Source organism: Varroa jacobsoni, unplaced genomic scaffold (assembly GCF_002532875.2).
Source record: "Varroa jacobsoni isolate VJ856 unplaced genomic scaffold, vjacob_1.0 scaffold_253, whole genome shotgun sequence".
Classification (NCBI taxonomy): domain Eukaryota; kingdom Metazoa; phylum Arthropoda; class Arachnida; order Mesostigmata; family Varroidae; genus Varroa; species Varroa jacobsoni.
The window spans coordinates 1205230-1226207 of NW_019213155.1; the positions used below are offsets into that span (position 1 = coordinate 1205230).

The window sequence follows — 20978 nt, forward strand, 5'->3', positions numbered from 1 at the left end:
TGTCTGCTGTTCGTCTTGTGACCGCCAGTGCTAATCAATAAAGCTTTGGTCTATCAAGTACATGTTCTCTATTCGATATAAATACAATTTGCTCGGAAAGAGTGCTTTCTAATTACGGCGACCGTACCTACATACTTTACAAATGTTCAGAGATCGACACATTTATACTCGTTATTTTACTCGTTCCCTTCAGTTGTATGTATTTATTCATTAGCATCATTAATATTCTAGAGTTCTACTTTTTCTCCACCCATCGGTATAGCGATTTAGATGCGTGGCTGCGTTTTCCACTGTTTATCTCAAACTTTGTTTTTACTATCGTATATGTTATCTAACTGCTCTATGCTGTCGTTGTTCTTTTTCGTTGTGACGTTCTTCGGCCGTTGCTGCCCTTATGGGTGAACTCACTCCTTTGTGAACAAAGACGCGACGCCTGTAAGCCTGGCCGCATCTAAGGATAAGTCCTCCGGCGACGACGGGGATGAAGTTGATGGCAAACTGGAAGGCCTCGCGGATGACGTCGGCGACGGCGGCGGCGACGCAACCGTTTCTCTGCCTGCAAACGCAGAAGGAAAAGAAAACGCTGGTGGTAGTGATGTAGGGGCTGAAGAAGACAAGGAGCAACTAGAAGGCGGCGCCCTTGAAACAGCCGCCTCTGACCTCATCATCCCTGAGCTGCCGGCCGATTGTTGTCCCGAATGCTGCTACGTGAAGTTCGCCTGCTGCTGCATTTTCGATGATTCCCAGCCACTTTTTGCCAAGTACAAATTGTACCGGTCGCAAGCGTTCGCTCTGGTCGAGAATAAGTACTTCGAGACCATTGTCGTCGTCCTCATCTTGACCAGCAGCCTCGCCTTGGTAAGCGGTGTCGGAGATAGGTACTGTTAAAGATAGGCCGTTTCAGTTAACGCCGTATCGTATGAAATTAAAGTATCGGACGTAAGTGGGCTACGACATCTTCCAGCTAGATAAACCGATGCTGGAAGATCAGTTCCACGTTTAACAGCGTTATAATTTCCGTTACTGCTACTTCCTTGTTTGCTACTATGTATATATGTAGATCGCTTAAGAAGTCCACTAGAGAGGAAGCCTTAGATGCAAGTGTAAACGGTACAGTATACCAGCTAAACACCCATCAAATGCGGTCCCAAGACCCGTACGCTATTTTCTAAACAGTGCTCCCTTTACCCTTCAAGCTCTTTGGCTGTGTCGTTGTCTGTGAACATGTTTGCAATCCTGTGGCAACAGTAATTCATATCCATATTGATCCTCGATTGTTGCCCGTTCAGAAGACGGAACCTTTTTCAATGACTTGAGAAACGAACGATTCATTATCAAGTTATGCGTCACTCACTTGTTCTGTCTACTTGTTTTTTTCTCGTAGGCTTTGGAAGACGTAAATCTGAAACAACGTCAGTGGCTGATCAACATACTGAATGTCATGGACAAAACGTTCACCGTAATCTTCTTCTTCGAAATGTTACTCAAATGGCTAGCCTTTGGTTTCCAAAAGTATTTCACCAACGCGTGGTGTTGGCTCGACTTTGTCATCGTACTCGTGAGTAATATGACTGGTGCCCCCCGGATCGGGGTCGCGTCGGAAGATACTCGAACTTGGGCTACCCCGATCAGACCCAGGGCATCACCATCATTTGTTTTTAAACCAGCTGAGGCGAATCGCAGCGTATCCGAAAGCTGTGTAGAGCTTGATTTGTCGGCGCTATCGGACAAATGCACTAAGTTACTTGTGAAGTATAGCTTAAACTTAACACATCACTCGTTGGCGTTCTATTGAGTCGCCTGACAAGGCTACAAGCCTAGGTAAATCGAAGCCGCGGCTTGTTACTAGTACTGACTAAATTACTGTTGAGTTATAGTGAACGAATTGTACTGGAAAAGCCTAGCATAAGATAGCGGTATCACAATCCTTGTGCGTGACCTGCTATTCGTCCTCACTGTATCTAATCATTGAGTTTTGAATGATGGTTCTTCATGTATCGTTTGTTATTTATGTTAGACATCTTGTTGTTATGTTGCTTATGGTATCCTGTTTTGGGCTTTGTTTTGTACTCCCTAATCACCTTCTCATGAGAAGCTTATACAACGGCTACGATTTACGATGTACTCTGAGACACTCAATCCAATCACATTGTGCCTTCGTTGAGTGCGCGATGGGCGGAGTATACGCATTGTTGTTCAGTATTGCCGTTTCACCTTTAGCTGAAATCGATCTACAGCGGCATTTTGTAGATTTTACTGGCACAGATCCATTATTCGATGGTGGCGGTGACAGTTGTACGAAGCCAGTGCTGCTGTTTGCGCGAGAACGTGAACAAAGAACAAACTTAATATGACGATGCAAGATAAACATAAAAAAATAAACGCTACGCCAACGTATGTTTGGCCGATTCCTCCGCTCGGCTTACGCATTAGCATCAAACGTTTCGGTAGCCTGGTCGACGACTAGGCAATCTGTGAAACTCTCACTCCAATAACCTCCTCTTATTCGACAGGTATCGGTTATTAATCTGGCAGTAACTATGATGGGTTTTGGGAAAGTACCCGCATTTAAGACAATGCGAACCCTCCGGGCGCTTCGTCCCCTCCGCGCCATGTCTCGGCTGGAAGGGATGCGAGTAAGTAGCTATGGAACGTCGAAGCAAACGGAACCATGCAGAAAAGAAAGACATGTTAAAAATCCGGCTTGTGTAGATTGGACAATACGTATAGAACCACGAATTTAATCTTAGCTTACTTGTACATTGTGTCGTGCTCGTCTGCCTTCTGAGGCGCCCGCCCGCCCGCCCGCTCGCTCGCTTTCTGAAGGCCACCCATCATTTGAAATTCGCGGGTGCTAATGGGAGAACACGTAGTTTTCGTCAAGCAACGCGTTAGCACAAGAGATGATTCTGAGAAAGTTGCACGAAATAAAAACGATAGAATATATAGCTAGAACAATCTAGAAAATATCAAGTTATTTTTATTAGAGCAACTAAGTTCTTTTACTGCCGGACTGGCTGTAGCTACGTGGTATAGCACTGTTCATGTTGACTGATGTTAGCTGACTCATATACGATGTTGACATCACAACGAAAAGCCATTATTATTAAGGTAATTCTAGAATGAAACTTGGGTGGACATTTAAGTGATATGGGCAAACTAACGCTACTAACGCTTCAAGTTGATGACTGAGATTGATTGTGCTTTCTCTGAAAACGAAACTTTGCGCTAGGCGAAGAAGAGGGGCTCGCTCCGCTAGAGCTCGATACCCGCTCGAACTTTAGATACATACATTGCTATTGTTGTCATTATTATGATTATCGACCGCCGCAATGACCTCTATTAGCGGTACCGATTCTCCACCGCTCGTCCCACCGCGGGCTTTTTGATTATACTGATATTGTATCCGTACGCTGAACTTTCTATTGCCTTTTTGTTCTCAATTTCCTTCGGTGTACCAAAATTGATTCACTTTCTCACGTACAAGCAACGCAGCGTCTCTGTTACGCTAATACTTAACGGCTAGTCCTTATTTGGCTTAATCTCTGTGACCGCCCGACCGAGGCGAAGCTGTCGAGGATTGGACCCGCGGCAGGTTGACGCTCACCGATCCACGACGCCAGCGTGTGGAGCGTCTCCAAGCAAGGCATTATGTATTGTGCTAGCTCAGGTGTGACACACACAATCGTCATATAGGCCATGCCTATAAACATGACATGTACATGTATATACACATATATATATAAATGAGTAGTAGTATACTTTGGTTATGCGCAGATCTTGTTTAATGTGCGACTCTGGAAGGTTTTCTTACTATCACATTGTTAAATAAAAAATAAACCTTCGACGGCACGTGTACCAGTAGTACGTATAAATTATAGATTTAATAGTGCGTGCGTATCCTTAGTTATGTGTTTTATCGTCTTTGATTTCGGCGAACACTTTCCATGTTTTTCTTTTATTGCCTCAAATCACCGGGCAAACGTCTGTTTAGGAAAACGCACAGTTCCTGTTGAAAGTTGCATATAAGTTATGCCTATCGATTTCTATAAATGCTATCTGTTTACTGCGGATCTGCGCAACAAATATCAAACCTAAACTTGCAAGTTATCAAACTGCTCGCCAATAGTGGCTCTAGCCGGTATGAGATGAGAAACTTACGTATGAATGTGAAGTTACTTGGTTAGTATTAGATGTGACCATGTAGTAGACATTGTGTAATATTAGAAAATAGCACGATTGAATAATTGAGTAACTTCTTAGCGGTAACTAGTAGAGGTAGTGACTTGTTCGTAGAGTAGAAACATTAGACTAGAACTAAATGATTAGATGTATTTGCATCCTTGTGGTCTGAGCTGTTCACACTCAGAGTCCACTGTAGACATGGAAGTTTGTCTCGCTTGGGAGGCAAGCTTCTCGCTAGAAGATAAATTCTCAGATTTCGAACTCTGTCAACGAACTCAACGTATGCATCAGTAAATATACGATATGTGGCATCATCATCGAACGAAGAGTGGCAGCAAAGAAAAGTTATGGGTGAAGAATGTCGACGAAGCAATCGATAGATTTAAAACAATGACGTTTTCAACGAAAAACGAGCGCTACTGACCGCTCTGCCTTCCGTTCACACAATTACCAAAGAGTGCGGTTTTCTGTTACTACAAGCACCACAAGCTCCAGAGTTCCTGTTACCGAATGTTCAATCAGCTTCACAGAAACAAGCAGCAGGAGACGCAAGCATAGCATTGCTAAACAACGGAACTAGTGCCGGGAAGATTCTAATAATTGGTAATTGGTGACCGTTCTATTCATCGACGCAACTGTCACTACCCCATCGTCGTTGCTCTCAGTAACCTGTGTGAATTTCGTCCTTTTTTACGCCTTCAATCGCTATGAGGTCTTGTAGCTATAGCAGTAATGTATATAGAGCTCCTCTCGTTCCTTGAAACCGTGTCCCAGCTACCTGTTTCCTTCCCCACTAATCCTTCCCTTTATGATCCCCACCCGGAATTTTGACTTTACATCCACTGCCAGCAACAAGCAGAAATCCTCGCTTCCCGATCCTCCTTTTCCAAACCGTGATATTAATATGTAATCGTTCTTGCAGTCTCTTACAATCGCTCCGTCCAGGGCGAATCCTGCGTCCGTGTCTACAGAGTACACAGTAGCAAAACCAATGAGAGTTGATCATCCATTATCATTCCCAGGAACCTCCCATTTATACATTCATCTAATTCATTCATGTTTGTTTATATTCACCCACATTCTATTCTAGTAGAAGCAAACAAATGAACAAACTAGAACTACGAGAACAACGACATTACTATTTGCTGCTTACATCATGTTATCTCAGTGCAATCGTCGCAGGCTCCGGCGCTTGCTGCTCTGCCTGCTTAAGCAATCTAAGCTAAATCGGCACACAATCCGTCTGAACGACTCCACGAGTCGCCCTGTTGGTCTGATTGTTGGGCAGCAGCGTGAGCGCCGGAGCGGCCCCGCCAATCAGCTAGACGCACAGTCTATCTTGATCTGTCTCACAGAACATCGCTCAGATAAGAACGCGCCTGCAACCCGCGTTATTCTACATCACACCCTGTTTACCTTTAATCCATAGGTATCTGTGATCAATCTAGTAGCCACATGGCTAGGAGCCGGTAAAATCCAAGCGTTCAAGACGATGAGAACCCTGCGTGCCTTGCGTCCACTCCGAGCGCTTTCCCGCTTCCAAGGCATGAGGGTAAGCATCAATCATCGACAAATTTCGCTTCTACAAAGAAAAAACAATAATCTTGTTACGTTTTTTTTTTTACTTTCATTTCTATTCCTATAAATATTAGCAGGGTCTCCGTTATTTCTGTTTCCTCGGCTGATGTTTTTGGCCACTAGATGAGCTGGCAAAAAGATATCGTTTTCTACCCAATGATACACTGTATAGACGTGCGTATCAAAATCAGGCCAAGAGGAAGTCTGCGACGGCCAGCGAATGTTGTTTTATTTTTCGAAATTATATCCGCTACCACTACTGAGCTGATTTAACTAGCTACCGTTATCGACAGCCTTCGCTGTTTTGATAATGATCATTTATCATACGTTACGTTGTTCAGCTGAAAGACGTAGAGCAGCAGCGGGCATCCTATGTTCTGTGATTGGTTAATTTCTTACAATGATCGCAAGGCCTTCATTTTTCTAGTTATTCAAGCCAGTCTGCTATCAAGCGGCCTGCATCTTTCCGACGAAAAGCTACAGAAAAATTACTAACACCAGCTAATTGAGTTATGCGAAAGCTGGCCGACAATTAACATTCTTTTTTTAGTCTTTTCTACCCAGTTATCTTTTACCACGACGGTTCAAAGTCTGTCGAACTGATAGAATTTAAATGACAGGTTTCGCGCTTTGTTTGCTATCAGCCATTACCCGACCCTTTTCTGATTTACGTGGGTTTTAATAGCATACTTATGATTCGCGTCTGCCGATAAAAATGTTCATACACGCTGCGGATACAAGGCGATGTCTTGTTCTATTCCATACGATCGTAATCGACCTTTCCCAAATGCTTGCTTTCTGTCTGTGCAGTGCTTGGCTTCATTTTCTCATGTGTGAGTCGGAGTCGCTGGCGCCGGGAGTCCCCAGAAGTAGCCAATATTAAATACTCCGACCGATCGGCAAACTCCGACTCGCAGAATGACGTTCAGTTGTGTAATGCCATTTCGCTTTTACCTGTCTCTACTAGCCTCTGTATTTTCCTATGATTTCCTCTCTATTCGTTCATGCCATATTTCGATCAAATCTGTTCATAGTGCGTCGTACCCTTAACATTGCGGTCATGTTTTGCATATACATATTCCTACAATGGTTCTATTGTACTATTATATGTCTTTTTCCTGACAAACCTCTAGGTAATTCCCAAGCTATTTCTCGCCTCGAAGCATCTCGTCGACCTCCCATATATTGGCTTTCTTAGTCATCATTACTATAGATCATGACCTAACTCGAATAGTTATGGGAACACCGTTTTTATTTCCTTGCCACAGAAGCTAGCTTCGGTTTTCATTATCTCTGCGCACTCACGACAACTTGGATACTCTTGGAAGTTTCGTTCCTTAATGAGATTAGCTACAATCTCGTTGAAGGCATTGGAAACCAGTGTTTGGTTATCGAACGTCGACACTTGTCATGTCGCATTTGGCGGCAATGACAACTTAAGGAAAAGAAACAAATCTCATTTATAAGTTGTCCAAATAACTGTTATGGCACAAATCAATAACTTTGCCTTTGTTCTTTTTAAGCACCAACTGCGTTCGCCACTAAAGAGCCATTCACTATTAAACACCAACTAATTCATCTGCTCTGCATGATTTCAACGAAGGCCATTACTCTCCTTTAAGGAAATATTATAAAGTGCCTCCTTTGCGACCCTTTGATTCGCGTACTGTTCATGCTGTTTTTCTTGTCCTGAAGCCGACCAAACATCTATTTCCCATAAGCGCCTATCGCCTTTTCTTTCGTATACTATACCTGTTACGGGAACAGAGATACGCTAAAGAATGCTTTTGTGCTGTTTTTAAACCAAGCCCGCCTCTAAAAGTTCCTAAGACTTTCCAAGTCTTGTATCCATGATTTTTCGTTCAGGGAAATTTTTCTTTTTTTTTTTGTGTCTTGGATAGCAACTGAGATTACAGGCGATTACTCTTACTTGAATTCATCAAAAGTTGTTGGCGACGATTGCTGTGCCTTCTTGATAAGCGTAAAAACTTCTAACAACAATTACGTACCGCTAATCTATACGATCTTCACTCTCGCCAATTTAACTTTTCACCGTATGCGTCTAAGGGACAGCTCCATTAAGTTGTCTAATGTTTTGCATAAGGCCAAAGTTAGTCATCTTCAAGTACTGTGCAATGCGCTTCAGGATACTGGTTGCGTGGCAATTAAAAACGACCGTTATATGAAACATAGGGCCGAAAACAGTCCGTATCTTTTCAAATGTTGCTTAGATTGTTTAAAGCTGACGGCCTAAGTGCCGGTACGAGACGAACAGCAATTGGCCCTCCACTGCATACTGTATCTGAAAGCGGTCATGCCGGGAGTGGCAGATAGTTCTAAGCCTTAGCTGGGTCAGCTGGAGAAAAAGTACAAGGCAAAAAGAAGCAATCGAACAGGCCTACTAAGCAATAGCAGAACTTTTGTTCCCTGTTGAGGCGCCTACAATGAATGAGTAGTTCGCCTAATAGCGTATTCGTCATGCCCTTCATCCTTGTCCTGAATCTCCTTGAGTCGGCCGCGCGGTGTGCCTTAGCCAGCCGCCTGCGAAGGCCTTTCACCCTCTAGCCCCTATTACCTATAGCTCAACCCTCAGCAGAAATGAATACCTTCTCTTACTTCGCTCTCGCACTGTACTATGATGTACACTTCTTATGGTGCCATGACGGACGGTAAGGCGGCGGGTCTGGCTGCTGGAGTCATAGAACTCAATTCGATGGGCTCGCAACTTTTAGTGACAGGCATTGAAAAATGTAAGTGAGTATTATAACTACTTATGCTACTATAAGAAAGGCAACGGAATAACACGTTGCTGCTAGCAGTTCCGGATTATAACAATGAACCTGCGATCGCTAGCTGAGCTAGAGATATTTCGATGAAAGCAATAAGGATGCATATACAATGGTCTGAGCCACTGGAATGAGTCGAATGAGTTTCAGGTGAATGCAACGAAAAGCTATCTTGTCAGTTTGGTAAGAAAAAAAAAGCATTCGACAACAAAATAGACACGGGAAATTCGTTTAAACGATAAAGTACTTAAACAGGTAGTAGTAATACATGGTGGACTTGTATATGCTTGAAGCATTGGATCACTGCTACTTTCGGTACTACCTTGGGCTTTCTTATACAACGATTATTATCGTCAATTGTGTCGTTACTACGTTTGTTGATTTGCGGTAAACGTGAGCATAAGTCTAAACGATTTAAACGAGCAGTCTGCTGAAAACGCCATAAAAATCGCACGCCACCATACGCATGCGTCTGAGTGCACCATAAACGACTTGACCTACAAATAAGGTTACACCTAAGCCGTGAACGAACATAAACACAGGAGCTAATTTTATCAAGACCTGGATTGATTGTTTCATTGGAGAGTGCTACTTGCTATGACTATTTTATAAGTATATTACCACTGTCTTATCACCGTTGCCTTTGGAATGGCAAGCCAAAGAACTCTAACGCATAGCCCGCGCCGCTTTTTACCAGTACCTTCGTCCACAAATCGTCGCCATTGACAGCATAAAGCCTTTTTATGAACATTAATAAAAAAAAAAATGATTGTATTCGACCCTGAGACGGAAGGTTTGCCGGTAATATCACAATTTAGTGAGTACCGAATTTCAGCGCTGCTGTTACAACAAGTTGTAGTAATTGCAATAGTAACATGGATCGAGTATGACGAATATTGTATGTTACGTTGGCATGCGACGATCTGCAATGTGTTGAATTCCGTGAAAGCTAAACCTAACCCAGCTCGATAACTGTATGTACCCGTACTGTATGTCGCAAACTGATACCCAAATAAAATGACCAAAAAATACGATTGGAAACAGAAGGATAGAACTCTTTGTGCTCTGAAGTTTCTAACCGGTATATCGAAAGTTCTAACGCGGTCTACCGTCCGCCGGTGTCTGTCCGTTTGTGCTGTTGTTTTCTTTCGTCTCGTCCCGTGCTTGTGTGCCGCGTACACGTGCGCGCGTGCGCGATACGTCTGTTCATGTCTTTTTTTCAGGTCGTAGTTAACGCTCTAGTGCAAGCCATTCCTGCCATCTTCAATGTGTTGCTGGTCTGTTTGATTTTCTGGCTGATCTTCTCTATCATGGGTGTCCAGATGTTCGCTGGCAGATTCTACCACTGCGTAGACGCCAACAACTCCCAATTGAACTCGACGTTTATTCCGAACAAAGAAGCGTGCATTAATAACAACTTTACCTGGAAAAACCCTATGATAAATTTCGATAACGTGCTCAATGCCTATTTGGCTTTGTTCCAAGTGGCAACGTTTAAGGGTTGGACAGAGATCATGGCTCATGCCACTGACTCCAGGGGCAAAGACGACCAACCCGACTACGAAGTGAACATCTACATGTACCTATACTTCGTATTTTTCATAATTTTCGGGGCCTTTTTTACCCTGAACTTATTTATCGGTGTAATTATCGATAACTTCAATGAACAAAAGAAGAAAGCTGGAGGATCCCTGGAAATGTTTATGACCGAAGACCAGAAGAAATACTACAACGCAATGAAGAAAATGGGATCAAAGAAACCCGCAAAGGCTATTCCACGGCCAAGAGTAAGTACAACCTAATTAGGATCATAGCCCAGGAGAAGTAGGCTAATCAATCGCGACCAAGCAAAGGTTAAAGCCCCAAGTGCCTTGTTGGCTATACGTCGCTACCGCTAACAGTAGGCAATGTTACCAATGTATCACACTTGCCGCCATAGCACAACATTAGTATTTATCAATAGAAAAACGCGCTACTTTTCTCACCTGCCATTTTTCCCTGAACTGCGTTATTACAGTTTAAACTTCAGGCAATGATATTCGACCTGACGACGAACAGAATGTTCGACATGGCAATTATGATCTTCATCGTGCTCAACATGACAGTGATGGCTATGGAACACTATCAACAATCCGATTTTTTCGAATCGATCCTAGAGAGACTGAATATCTTTTTCATTGCCGTCTTTACGGCAGAATGCGTGCTTAAGATCTTCGCATTGCGCTGGCACTACTTTAAGGAACCCTGGAACATGTTCGACTTCGTCGTCGTTATCCTTTCGATCCTTGGCACAGTCCTGAAGGATCTGATCGCCGCCTACTTCGTGTCACCGACTCTGCTTCGGGTTGTACGCGTCGTTAAGGTTGGCCGAGTTCTGCGCCTAGTCAAAGGCGCTCGTGGAATCCGAACACTGCTGTTTGCCCTCGCCATGTCTCTACCGGCGCTGTTCAACATCTGCCTGCTACTTTTCCTCGTCATGTTCATCTACGCCATCTTTGGCATGTCATTCTTCATGAACGTGAAACATCGGTATGGCGTCGACGAGAACTTTAACTTCGAAACGTTCGGCCAGTCCATGATCTTGCTGTTCCAAATGTGTACGTCCGCCGGCTGGAGTGATGTCCTCGCCGCGATCATGGACGAAACGGACTGCGAGGAACCCACCATCGACGAGGATGGCGAGACCGAAGGAAACTGTGGCAAGAAAGGCATAGCTGTAGCATATTTGGTCAGCTATCTGATCATCTCATTCCTGGTGATCATCAACATGTACATTGCCGTCATCCTCGAAAACTACTCGCAGGCCACAGAAGACGTCCAGGAAGGTCTAACGGACGACGATTACGATATGTACTACGAGATCTGGCAGCAGTTCGACCCCAAGGGCACCCAGTACCTGCCCTACTCCCATTTGTCGAACTTTGTTAACGCCCTAGAAGAGCCGCTGCAGATACCAAAACCCAACAAGTACAAGCTGATCGCGCTGGACATCCCGATCTGCAAGGGAGACATGGTGTATTGTGTCGACATCCTCGACGCACTCACGCGGGACTTCTTCGCTCGTAAGGGTCATCAGATCGAGGAGCCTCCGGAACTAACGGAACAAGTGATTCACATCGACCGGCCGGGATACGAACCTATCTCGAGCACCCTCCTTCGCCAGCGGCAAGAATATTGTGCTCGTGTCATTCAGCATGCGTGGCGGAGGTCAAAGGGTAAGCATACATGACCCGTCGCAAGAAATAGCTAGATCCTGATGTTGTTGTTCTAGTCTAATGTTCGAATTGCTAAACTAACTACAAGAAAAGTACGGCAAATCATAATGGTGTGGTTGATATTTATCTTCACAACGCCGTTATTAGCTTGCACGTCTACTTATGTATACGTATATGACATTTTTTTTTGGTTTCTCGTTGCTATCAATCAGGCGAGTACGACGATTCGGATGAGGAGACAGGAGGTGCCCAGGATACCGCCATTGTCGTTGTGGATGGAGACGACACAAAGACCAAGGTGGTTATCCGTCCCTCGCCCGCTCCGCTCGCAGACGCCAGTCGATCTGACGCGCAAGTATGAAAAAAATCCCGCAGACCCATGCAAACGCCAACCCCAATATTCCCGACAGGCCCCCCGGCCCGAGCCGGGGTTGAGTTTTTTTGACAACGGCCGGGCTATTCTCCCCGGCTGTCGAGCTCCCAGCTTGCCATTGCTGCTGTTCGACAGCCCGACGGTTCGGTGCTGCCTGCTCAGACGATGCTGTGGAAACGATACTGAGCAGGACTGATGGCACCGCTGGCCGCACTTCGGGCACCCAAATCACACCTGGTCTCTGAAATGTTTGCACTTCTGCCGGAGCTTTGACAGAACAACAATCCAAATTTCAGATAAGCCTAGACTCTCCTCTATTAAGAAAAATAACTACTGTAACAATACCGAATGGAGAGCGCTTGCCGGCCCTATCCCTCCTATGGTCTGGCCTTCAACACGTCCTGATCATTTTGACGACACCGCCCTGCAACACGCTTGGTGCTTGCGGTACGGCCTTGGATACGCCGTCGTTTCTTCCCTGTTAGCCCCCGCCCCTCCCGTTTGGAACCCCTCTGTCGTCTACTCTACTTCCTCTATCGTGTACTTTTAGTAGTAGTACTACTCGAATGTTTAACAATTATTGCGTGTTACTTCCACGACTCAAAGTTATGGCTCTAGTTCCCCATACTTCTGATGATTGGCAGTGACCGCGATGCTAAAAATGACGGTACCCAGATGATTGGATTGATATATATGAAATACGGCCTGACTGGCCCTGAATGAGTAGGAATGTGAGAGTCTCGTTGATTGATGACGTTGATTCGAGCTATTGGTTGATTGATGTTAAGATTGGCATCCATAATTAACAGGGGAAAAAAGGGAGTTCTAGTGGTAAGTGGCTGTAGTTGAATTCAAGTTCATCGACCGAACTGCGGTTTGCACGGCCGCTCTCCGGGGTCTGCTTATGGCGCCTCTCAACCCCGGCCAGCTTCTGTGCCAATACATAGATGCGACACGCCCCGTTTATACCACCTAGATGTAACGTTTATTGTCCCCATATGGACAACCTTACACCTCAACAAGAAGTGAAAACAAGTCTAATTAATTGTAATTACCAAGAACAAGCTAAACGTATCACAATCAACAATACCTCCTAAATTAGATAACCATTAATATCTGTTACATTTATAAGAATATGATTTGACAGCAACACCTAGTGATCGCGACGTACTCATGTGGGTTATGACCACGTCAAAAGTGATATCTACGTTTTCTACCGAACAGCCGAGTCCAGTCGACGATAATAATAATAATACAAAGAGTAGTAAACAAAGAAAATTCGTAAGCAGACCAGATGATAGTGATGGTTAAAAACGACATTAACTGATGGAAGGGCGTACGTAAAACTTACGACTCGACATAACCGCTAGACATTATGACCTCGTTCTTAAGGAGTCGCAAATTAACAACAATCTTCGATGATGCTGCACCGTCAAGGCCGCGGTTCGTTCGATGTTAGTTTGACACGGAGACAACAATGACAACACAATCTACTTTTCTCGAGAAAGTCTTCTAATTGAAATTATTCAAAAAATATATATATGAACTGGCAAGTTACCCTGTACGAGCATCAAACATACAGTATCTGTCAAAGAGATTTGGCAATATCATAGTTCTACGGCGGTCATATCACGAAGCCCGTTCGGCACATCACTACGGGTTGTCTTGGTAACATCTTACTTTTATGATAGGAACGTAATCGTCAATAGAGCACACCAGCAAACATCAATCAACGACAAAAGTGCACATACAATAACAATACACTCATTGAAAACGACAATCGATGAAAACGAAACAGTAATGTGCGATTGCTTCAGCTATGATGACCGTGAAGCTATAACGAAAAAAAAAATTATGCCAAGCTAATTAAGCAAATAAAATACGGCCTGTTACACACTTCCTCCTTTTTTAGGTGGTCGTATATAAAATGTCCGGTCTTTGATCTGCCACCGCCCACATCAGTCCATGTGATCACGAAGTCTACAACCCAATTGTTCCCCAAAACTACAACAAGAACCAACCATCAGCCATAACCATACTCAAGAGAAACAACCTGTAACAGCGGAACTACCGAGACTATCTACAAAATGCAGCGAACGGGTAAATAGAAGTAATTAACAGAAAACACCAAAAGCTATGTGAGTGAGCTACTATTCAAGAACTAAGCTCAGCAACAACAACAGCCATATAAGTCACCCGCTACGGTGGCGCGAGTTCTTCCCGGGAATCGAAGAAGAACAACTACGGAATGAATCTCTCTATCTACAGGATCTAACAGACAGATGTTCATATCGAAGCCATTCATTGAAGCCTTTGTTGAACGCCAGTATGCAAAAAGGAAACATTTCGGTATCAGCGAATGCTACCGACCAGAACAAACAATGAAGCCCATAGCATTCGGCTACACTGAAAACAATATACGACCGAAAAACAACAGAGGATAACGCCAACTAAAGCGCTCACTTCATTGGCTTATCATGCACTCATCGAATTAACAATGATGATCAGGTCGCAATAATGATTCTGGATGACGGAATGACGGCCGATGTATTTGGATGTCACGAGTCGACCAAATGCTACTTGCATCTGTCATATAACAACTGTATAGCGTTGTACCCCGCATCATATTTTTTACGAATTTGTATGTAATGGATTTTAATGTTTCTGTGCTATAGCACTCCATCCCCGTTCCATAAAATTACCCTATGTACATATATATGTTGTTTATACTAAACTTTATATCCATATACATCTCTATATATGTAAAACAGTCGTGTTGTCTAGCCTGTGATCTCGCTGAAACTACTCGGTAAACCGGTTCCTATGCTCGCCGAAGCAGCGCTACCGCTGGAATGTCCTTCATGAATTTCAGACTTTTCCGTGTCCCTAAATCGAGACGACAAATAAAAAAGACATAGGACACGAAGTGGCCTTTGCACCTTAAAAGTAACTGAAATGAATAGGAACAAGCCAGTACTGTTGTTCACGAAATTACGATTTTCTCAGATCGACTATTGCCGCTTGTTAAACTAAATCTCCTCTTCATGTTTCATACCTCTTGTCCATAATCTTCACAGCGAGTACGATGTTGTTGATCGCTTTCGTTCGAAAAACCAGATGTTTTCTGCCCCCCCCCCCCCTTCTCCGGCTACCCGGTATTGATACGATTCCCCAATTTCGTCCTTATCATTAGCACGTCGAGCTTGGTGCTCTCACCAGCTTTGAGATGTTGTCGTTTGTTTCAGATCAGACATGGCTAAACAAACTCGGCCTAATGGAACCGACAGATGACCCCCTCCCCTAGCAAGGTCGTACGTACGTACGTGCGCTCGCCGTCCGAAAGACTTGTTTTGGCAATTCTCACCACTTTGGTCGTCGCGCGAGAAAACCCAATTCCAAATCTAGCGGCCACATTCGGAGGACTCGGCTATCGTGCCGTATCTTCATACGGCTACCAATTAAGAGATATATTTGACCTGATGAAAATCAAACAAACACAATTATTACGAAAGAGAGAGAATGGGTAGTGGTCGTCGTATGGAGTGATGCCAAAAGTGACATATATCTGTACTGATATCGACACGAGAAGACATTCCGTATGGTGCATTACAGATGCTCTTATATATGTACACATATATAGGTTTCAACACGGCAAAACGGATGAGAATTTGAAAAAACATAACCTTAACTATAATTATCAGTGAAAAAAAAAAAAAAAACAAGCGAAAAGTGTAGAAGCACAAACACGTTTCTTCATAACAACGATTTTCTCGTCGCATCAATAGGTCAAAAATGTTGTTAGTAATATTTGATGACAACATCATCACTAACTAGGCATCAATCATAATGCCAGCCATAATGATAGCATGCAAACGATCAATCATGGCATGACGCCGTACACTTTCTTCTATTACATGTAATTGTAGTAGAATTTTGAGCATTATTGCTATATCTATCAAGGCCTGTCCTTGTTAACCCCTCTCCCATTGGTACTAAATCATTCCCTAAATGACAACTGATTCTACCACTTAAGACCTTTCTCTCTCTTTGCATATAAACATCAAATCCCGATGCAACGTTTGTGCAATTCCTTAGCCTACTCAGGTTCAAACTGTTCTTTCCTTGTTACCTTAGCCTTGCATCTCTCTCTACTTCGAGTTTGTTCGCATTCTCGCTTACTAATATACAGCCACTGCTATAAATACCACAAAAAATTGTGTATTTTTGATCTGCTCTACTGAATCCGCGGCTCTTTTCACATAGGACCTTTTTGAGCCTGAAACTATAAAACCTCAATACTGATACTCCTATGTTCCCGCTTTTTTTCAGTAGTCGTATGCAAATTTTCCTCAAATATTTATATCTTGATCACTGTTCTTCTATGGTGTATTACCGAGTATGCCTACTAGCACCACGACTGCAGATCCACCAATAGATGGATCTACGATCTTACGGTCAATACGAATGATAATGACATCTTCAACAACAAAAAAAAAACCCTATATACACACACCTTGTAAACGTTGTGTGCCAAGTGACAAATCAGCCAACCAATATCCCCAGATAACACGTCTGTCTCTGCTAATCCATTATCTTACTTACATCATGATGAGAAGCGAAAAACATCATCATTTTATCGCAAACAATCTCGCATGAAGAAACGACCTGATCATGACATCTTAATTGAAAATATAAAAGTTTCATATATATCAAACAGTGTCTAACCGAACTGAGCAAATATTACCATCTCCATATCAATTCATCTGATCAAATCAATACCTTTGATGGTTACCCGTTTAATCTCGAATGATGTCGCCTATGCCATTATGGCAGAAACTATATATACATATGTATATAGATAAACATACCGGCGCGTGCAGTTGGCAACATAAGCAGCTTCTTCGAATGTGTAAGCTCGCACGGGTATAGTCCTTATACTCTACAGGTTGCGGTCGCAGTTATAAACGACCAGGAAAAAACAGATCCAAACTGGCAGAGCCATGAGAGACAACACAGCTCTACGAGAAATCTCCGGAATAGTTAGACAAACGAAACAAATCAATTATACCATCAATGTTTCACAATTGTTTTCAGACGGATTGTTCGATGGCGCATCGAACAATAAACAACGGAGCGTGTATGCATCGGGCCATCGCCATTACTGTCATACACTATCGAAGATAGATCTTTGAAGATTAACATAAATAACCACCTGTTGCAGCCTATCTCTGTCGAAGCGTTGTACGGAGAACGACCTCAGTTTTTCAGTGACGACCAACAACAACGAGGGGCAGAACACAGGTTGAAGCGGTAATAACGTCAGTGTCAGAAATATCGACAATGATCATACAACATAAACCTGCGCAAGCTGTAATATAATAACAACAGTGCATTTCTTATAAGAAAAGAAAAAAAAAAAAAGACAACATTTTAAATATATCTCTACAAACGATATAGCAACACAAACAAGATATCCGATGCGAAACAAGATGTAACGACTATAAACGCTACTTTGCTTTTACGCCGGCTAGTTGGAACGCGTTTTTGCCTTAATTTCATATAATACAATTTGAATTGAAATGAAACTATTTCACGCACAGCAACTTACTTTCATCCCACCGGCGACGACTACAGCATCTCGAAGTCATGTAACTGAGGACACCCGACATCACTGGAACTTAATAGAGATCAGTAAATTAGGCTCTGTTCAGAAAAAAAAAAACAAAAACACAGAACGAAAGTACTTCAGTGGACCACGGTAAAGCTTTCATCAATTGAAGATAATTTTGAACAAAGCCTACTTCGATAAAGACAGATAAAAAAAAAAACTACAGGGCAACCTTTCGTTTTAGCTCAATGTAAATAATCGATAGTAGTCTACCGCTGTTCAGGTAGTCCCGTGTGTTCCTACAGTTGTAGAGATAACTAACTCTAACATGAATCCTTAGAATCTGTCCGGTGTGCGTCTAATTAAGATAGGTTTACTATTCAAACACATTTCTGGTGCTAACTCATGCTTTTTGTAGTCAAGATTCAAACTGCGTTGTAGTCCAAGTCGTGCCTATTGACTTTACAGCACAGAGCTTAGTGACATCAATTTTAGTCGGGTAAAAACGGGTATGATGGATGCTTGATAAACAAATGTCATCAATCTATCATTTTCATTGTGGGGACGCACAAGCCGCAACATGTGTTAGGAGCAAGAGGACCCCAATAAGCCTGATAATTTCTCCTAGTACTCAAAGTACATAAGGGTTGTGTTCCCTTTGTCGAGAAGTACCAACTATAAAAAGCAGAAGCAAATCAAGGTATCTATACAACTCTGACAGCCTATTTATGCTATTTCATCCCTGTTTTGCTGTAGCCCCCAACCAAAACAATCTATCCGATCGCATCCCGAGGTCCCATTTTAGCGCAGATCAAGTTGTATTTTTTTACCATAATTTTTGTACAATCTAACTTTGATCGAAGACCAAGTCCCGATTACCAAATGCCCTTCTACCAGATACCCGTCATCCAAGAAACATCCTCTCAACCTAAGACCATACGCCCAGGAACCCAGTCTCTTGCCCAATTACCCTACCATCCACCATTAATCCACCCTCCATCTATTTAATCATTCATACGTTCCAGTACGTCTATTATGATGCTACGCAGCTGATTGAATACAACCACAATAACCTAGGCCACAACAAGCCTTGCGACCAGCTTCTGTGCTTCAGATACCAACTAACTCCAGCTCAGCTCAGCCCGTAAAAACCATTCAACTCTCCACCACAGTCTAGCTAAAAGCGTACACCATCTTTGCTGGCCACCAGCTGCTATTATCCTTTAGTACGCGTGTATTCAATAACGGACTCAAAACTAACTATGAATAACTATTGTAATAAACAGAAAAGGAATATAGCAGGAGCGTTCTGAATACACTGAGAATACCCAACAGCCCAGCCCTAAACTCAGCTATAGTACTGTAGCTCAAGTCACATCCCGTGACCCCAACCGTTTACCCAGACTAACCTGTACCTTCACGTACTAAGTCTACAACGAAGTACAGCAAAAACGCGTGTACGACTCTAAAAATCACAGCGTTGGGAATAATATCGATATTCAAACAAAGGAAAAAGACGACAACAGTATAGAACGAAAAGGCAATTAACAGACGTAACGTCCATACGTGACAAAACGACAGCTCGTCAGAAGCAACGATTGTGCTGCTGTTTAAAGCGTCCCAGCAGAAGCAAAACCCCCATAGAGAGGATAAACGATGGCTTGGAAACGTTCTTTGGTGCTGCCACCGAAAAACGTGGACACGCTTGAGACAGCCATCTGTTTTAGGGTACAGTTTTGCGATACGATGTATCATACGCGAACAACAAGCACACTCATTTTACATGTACGTTTTGTCATCTTTGTAATTATTCAACTATCTCGATCAATCGATCTTTTAATTATATGTTATCCACAGCAGAAAGCCTTCAAAGGCTATCTACAAGATGCGAGTGTAAAACGTTAACGCACGTATTACGCAAAACAACATCGATGAACTCGCGTAAATGAATCTGTTTCTGAAATGGCAAATTTTTTCCCTCTGTGTTTTGCCGAGGCCATCTTTCAGCTATTTCCTTCAAGTTAAAGCAACTGCAACTGTAAAAATTTCAAAATGCAATTGCAAGCAACGAAACTAAGCTTGATCACAGATCGCGGTCAAAGACCAACAGTTTCTTTCCTAGAGCTCTTTCTACGTGAACATCTGACCGAATCTACCTATCAGCGTTCTCCACATAACGTTTCCTTCGGGGGAACGCGGGGGTAAAAGGTCACGTAGTGACTACTGCACTACATAACCCCAATTTGCAACAGCTGCCACCGAGGCACGGAATGTTTATACGTCAACTACAACAAATCAGTACGCACTAGTGCATACGCCGCGGTCCCACCGAATGGGGATTGGACCGCAAACTTGTCGAAACACGGCTCTTTGTCAGCTGATCATACGAAAGCTTTTAGAGTATATACGCTTTTATATATAGCAGACCAATCGTCCTGGATCGAACGTTCTATAGAGACCGATAAACATTAAGCCGGCTAGCTATATTACCCGTAGGTACCAAACGTTGCCATTCTAGCCTTAACGTAATGATTAAGCTAAAGAAATACCCAAAAAATATCATCTATTCGGCAACGACACGCCTAGTTAAATATAGAGGTATATTGACTAATATATGCTTATAGCCTAGGTGACATATTCACCTATTCAGGAAATACTGTTGAAAGTGAGAGGCTGATTTGATTGAAGTGCCTAATGCATCAAAAGCGCTTACTAGTAGGGCCTCGGCGACACGTGATTATCCACCACAGTTACAAGCTAAACAACTACGACCCCTACCGGCGAAATACAATGACTTCAACCCATTACGATAAGATATATATATTTGTACGACGCTCCTCTTCTCTCAGTACCCTAAAACGGCGTCTGCATTGACTGATACTAACTATTGGTCGCGCATACATCAAAAAATCAGTAGGTCGCTGATAAATCTTGACGCCTGCAAATAATCGCCAAAATATAGCAGTACTATATATAAAGATACGTACGTTTTTTTTCTATCTAGGAGCGATACGTGCACATAATGTGTCTGCATAAAACTGAAGTAACTGGAAAATATAATGATCACAGAACGAATACAAAATCACCGCGGAACGTGAACCACAATAACAACAACGACACAGCCACTGCGTATAAAATATAGCAGCAAATTTCCGAAGATTTTATCGTCTTTGGCTCCAACAGCAACAGATTTACTAAAAACAACAAGTGCAACATCAACCCGAAGACTGTTG

At 43.0% G+C, this 20978-nt stretch overlaps 1 protein-coding gene and 1 long non-coding RNA gene across 3 annotated transcripts in view; one reads left to right on the forward strand and one right to left on the reverse strand.

Annotated features, from left to right (window-relative positions):
• The window catches only part of para (sodium voltage-gated channel paralytic), an 89256-nt gene extending 74777 nt beyond the window's left edge, over positions 1–14479 (forward strand). Inside the window, exons 19-24 of the mRNA XM_022830057.2 lie at positions 425–858; positions 1385–1558; positions 5615–5737; positions 9773–10336; positions 10567–11764; positions 11977–14479. Coding sequence (XP_022685792.1) covers positions 425–858; positions 1385–1558; positions 5615–5737; positions 9773–10336; positions 10567–11764; positions 11977–12125 — 2642 coding nt within the window. The 3' untranslated portion in view covers positions 12126–14479. The remainder of the gene's footprint in view (positions 1–424; positions 859–1384; positions 1559–5614; positions 5738–9772; positions 10337–10566; positions 11765–11976) is intronic.
• On the reverse strand, positions 472–20624 carry LOC111258639 (uncharacterized). 2 transcript variants are annotated; one of them, XR_015310253.1, is made up of 3 exons: positions 17746–20624; positions 17350–17505; positions 472–556 (listed from the first exon to the last, which is right to left on the reverse strand). It is a non-coding gene; the product is annotated as an uncharacterized LOC111258639 (long non-coding RNA). The 2 variants fall into 2 exon arrangements; XR_015310254.1 differs by lacking the exon at positions 472–556 and adding an exon at positions 5670–5767.
• Positions 20625–20978: the final 354 nt, after the last annotated feature.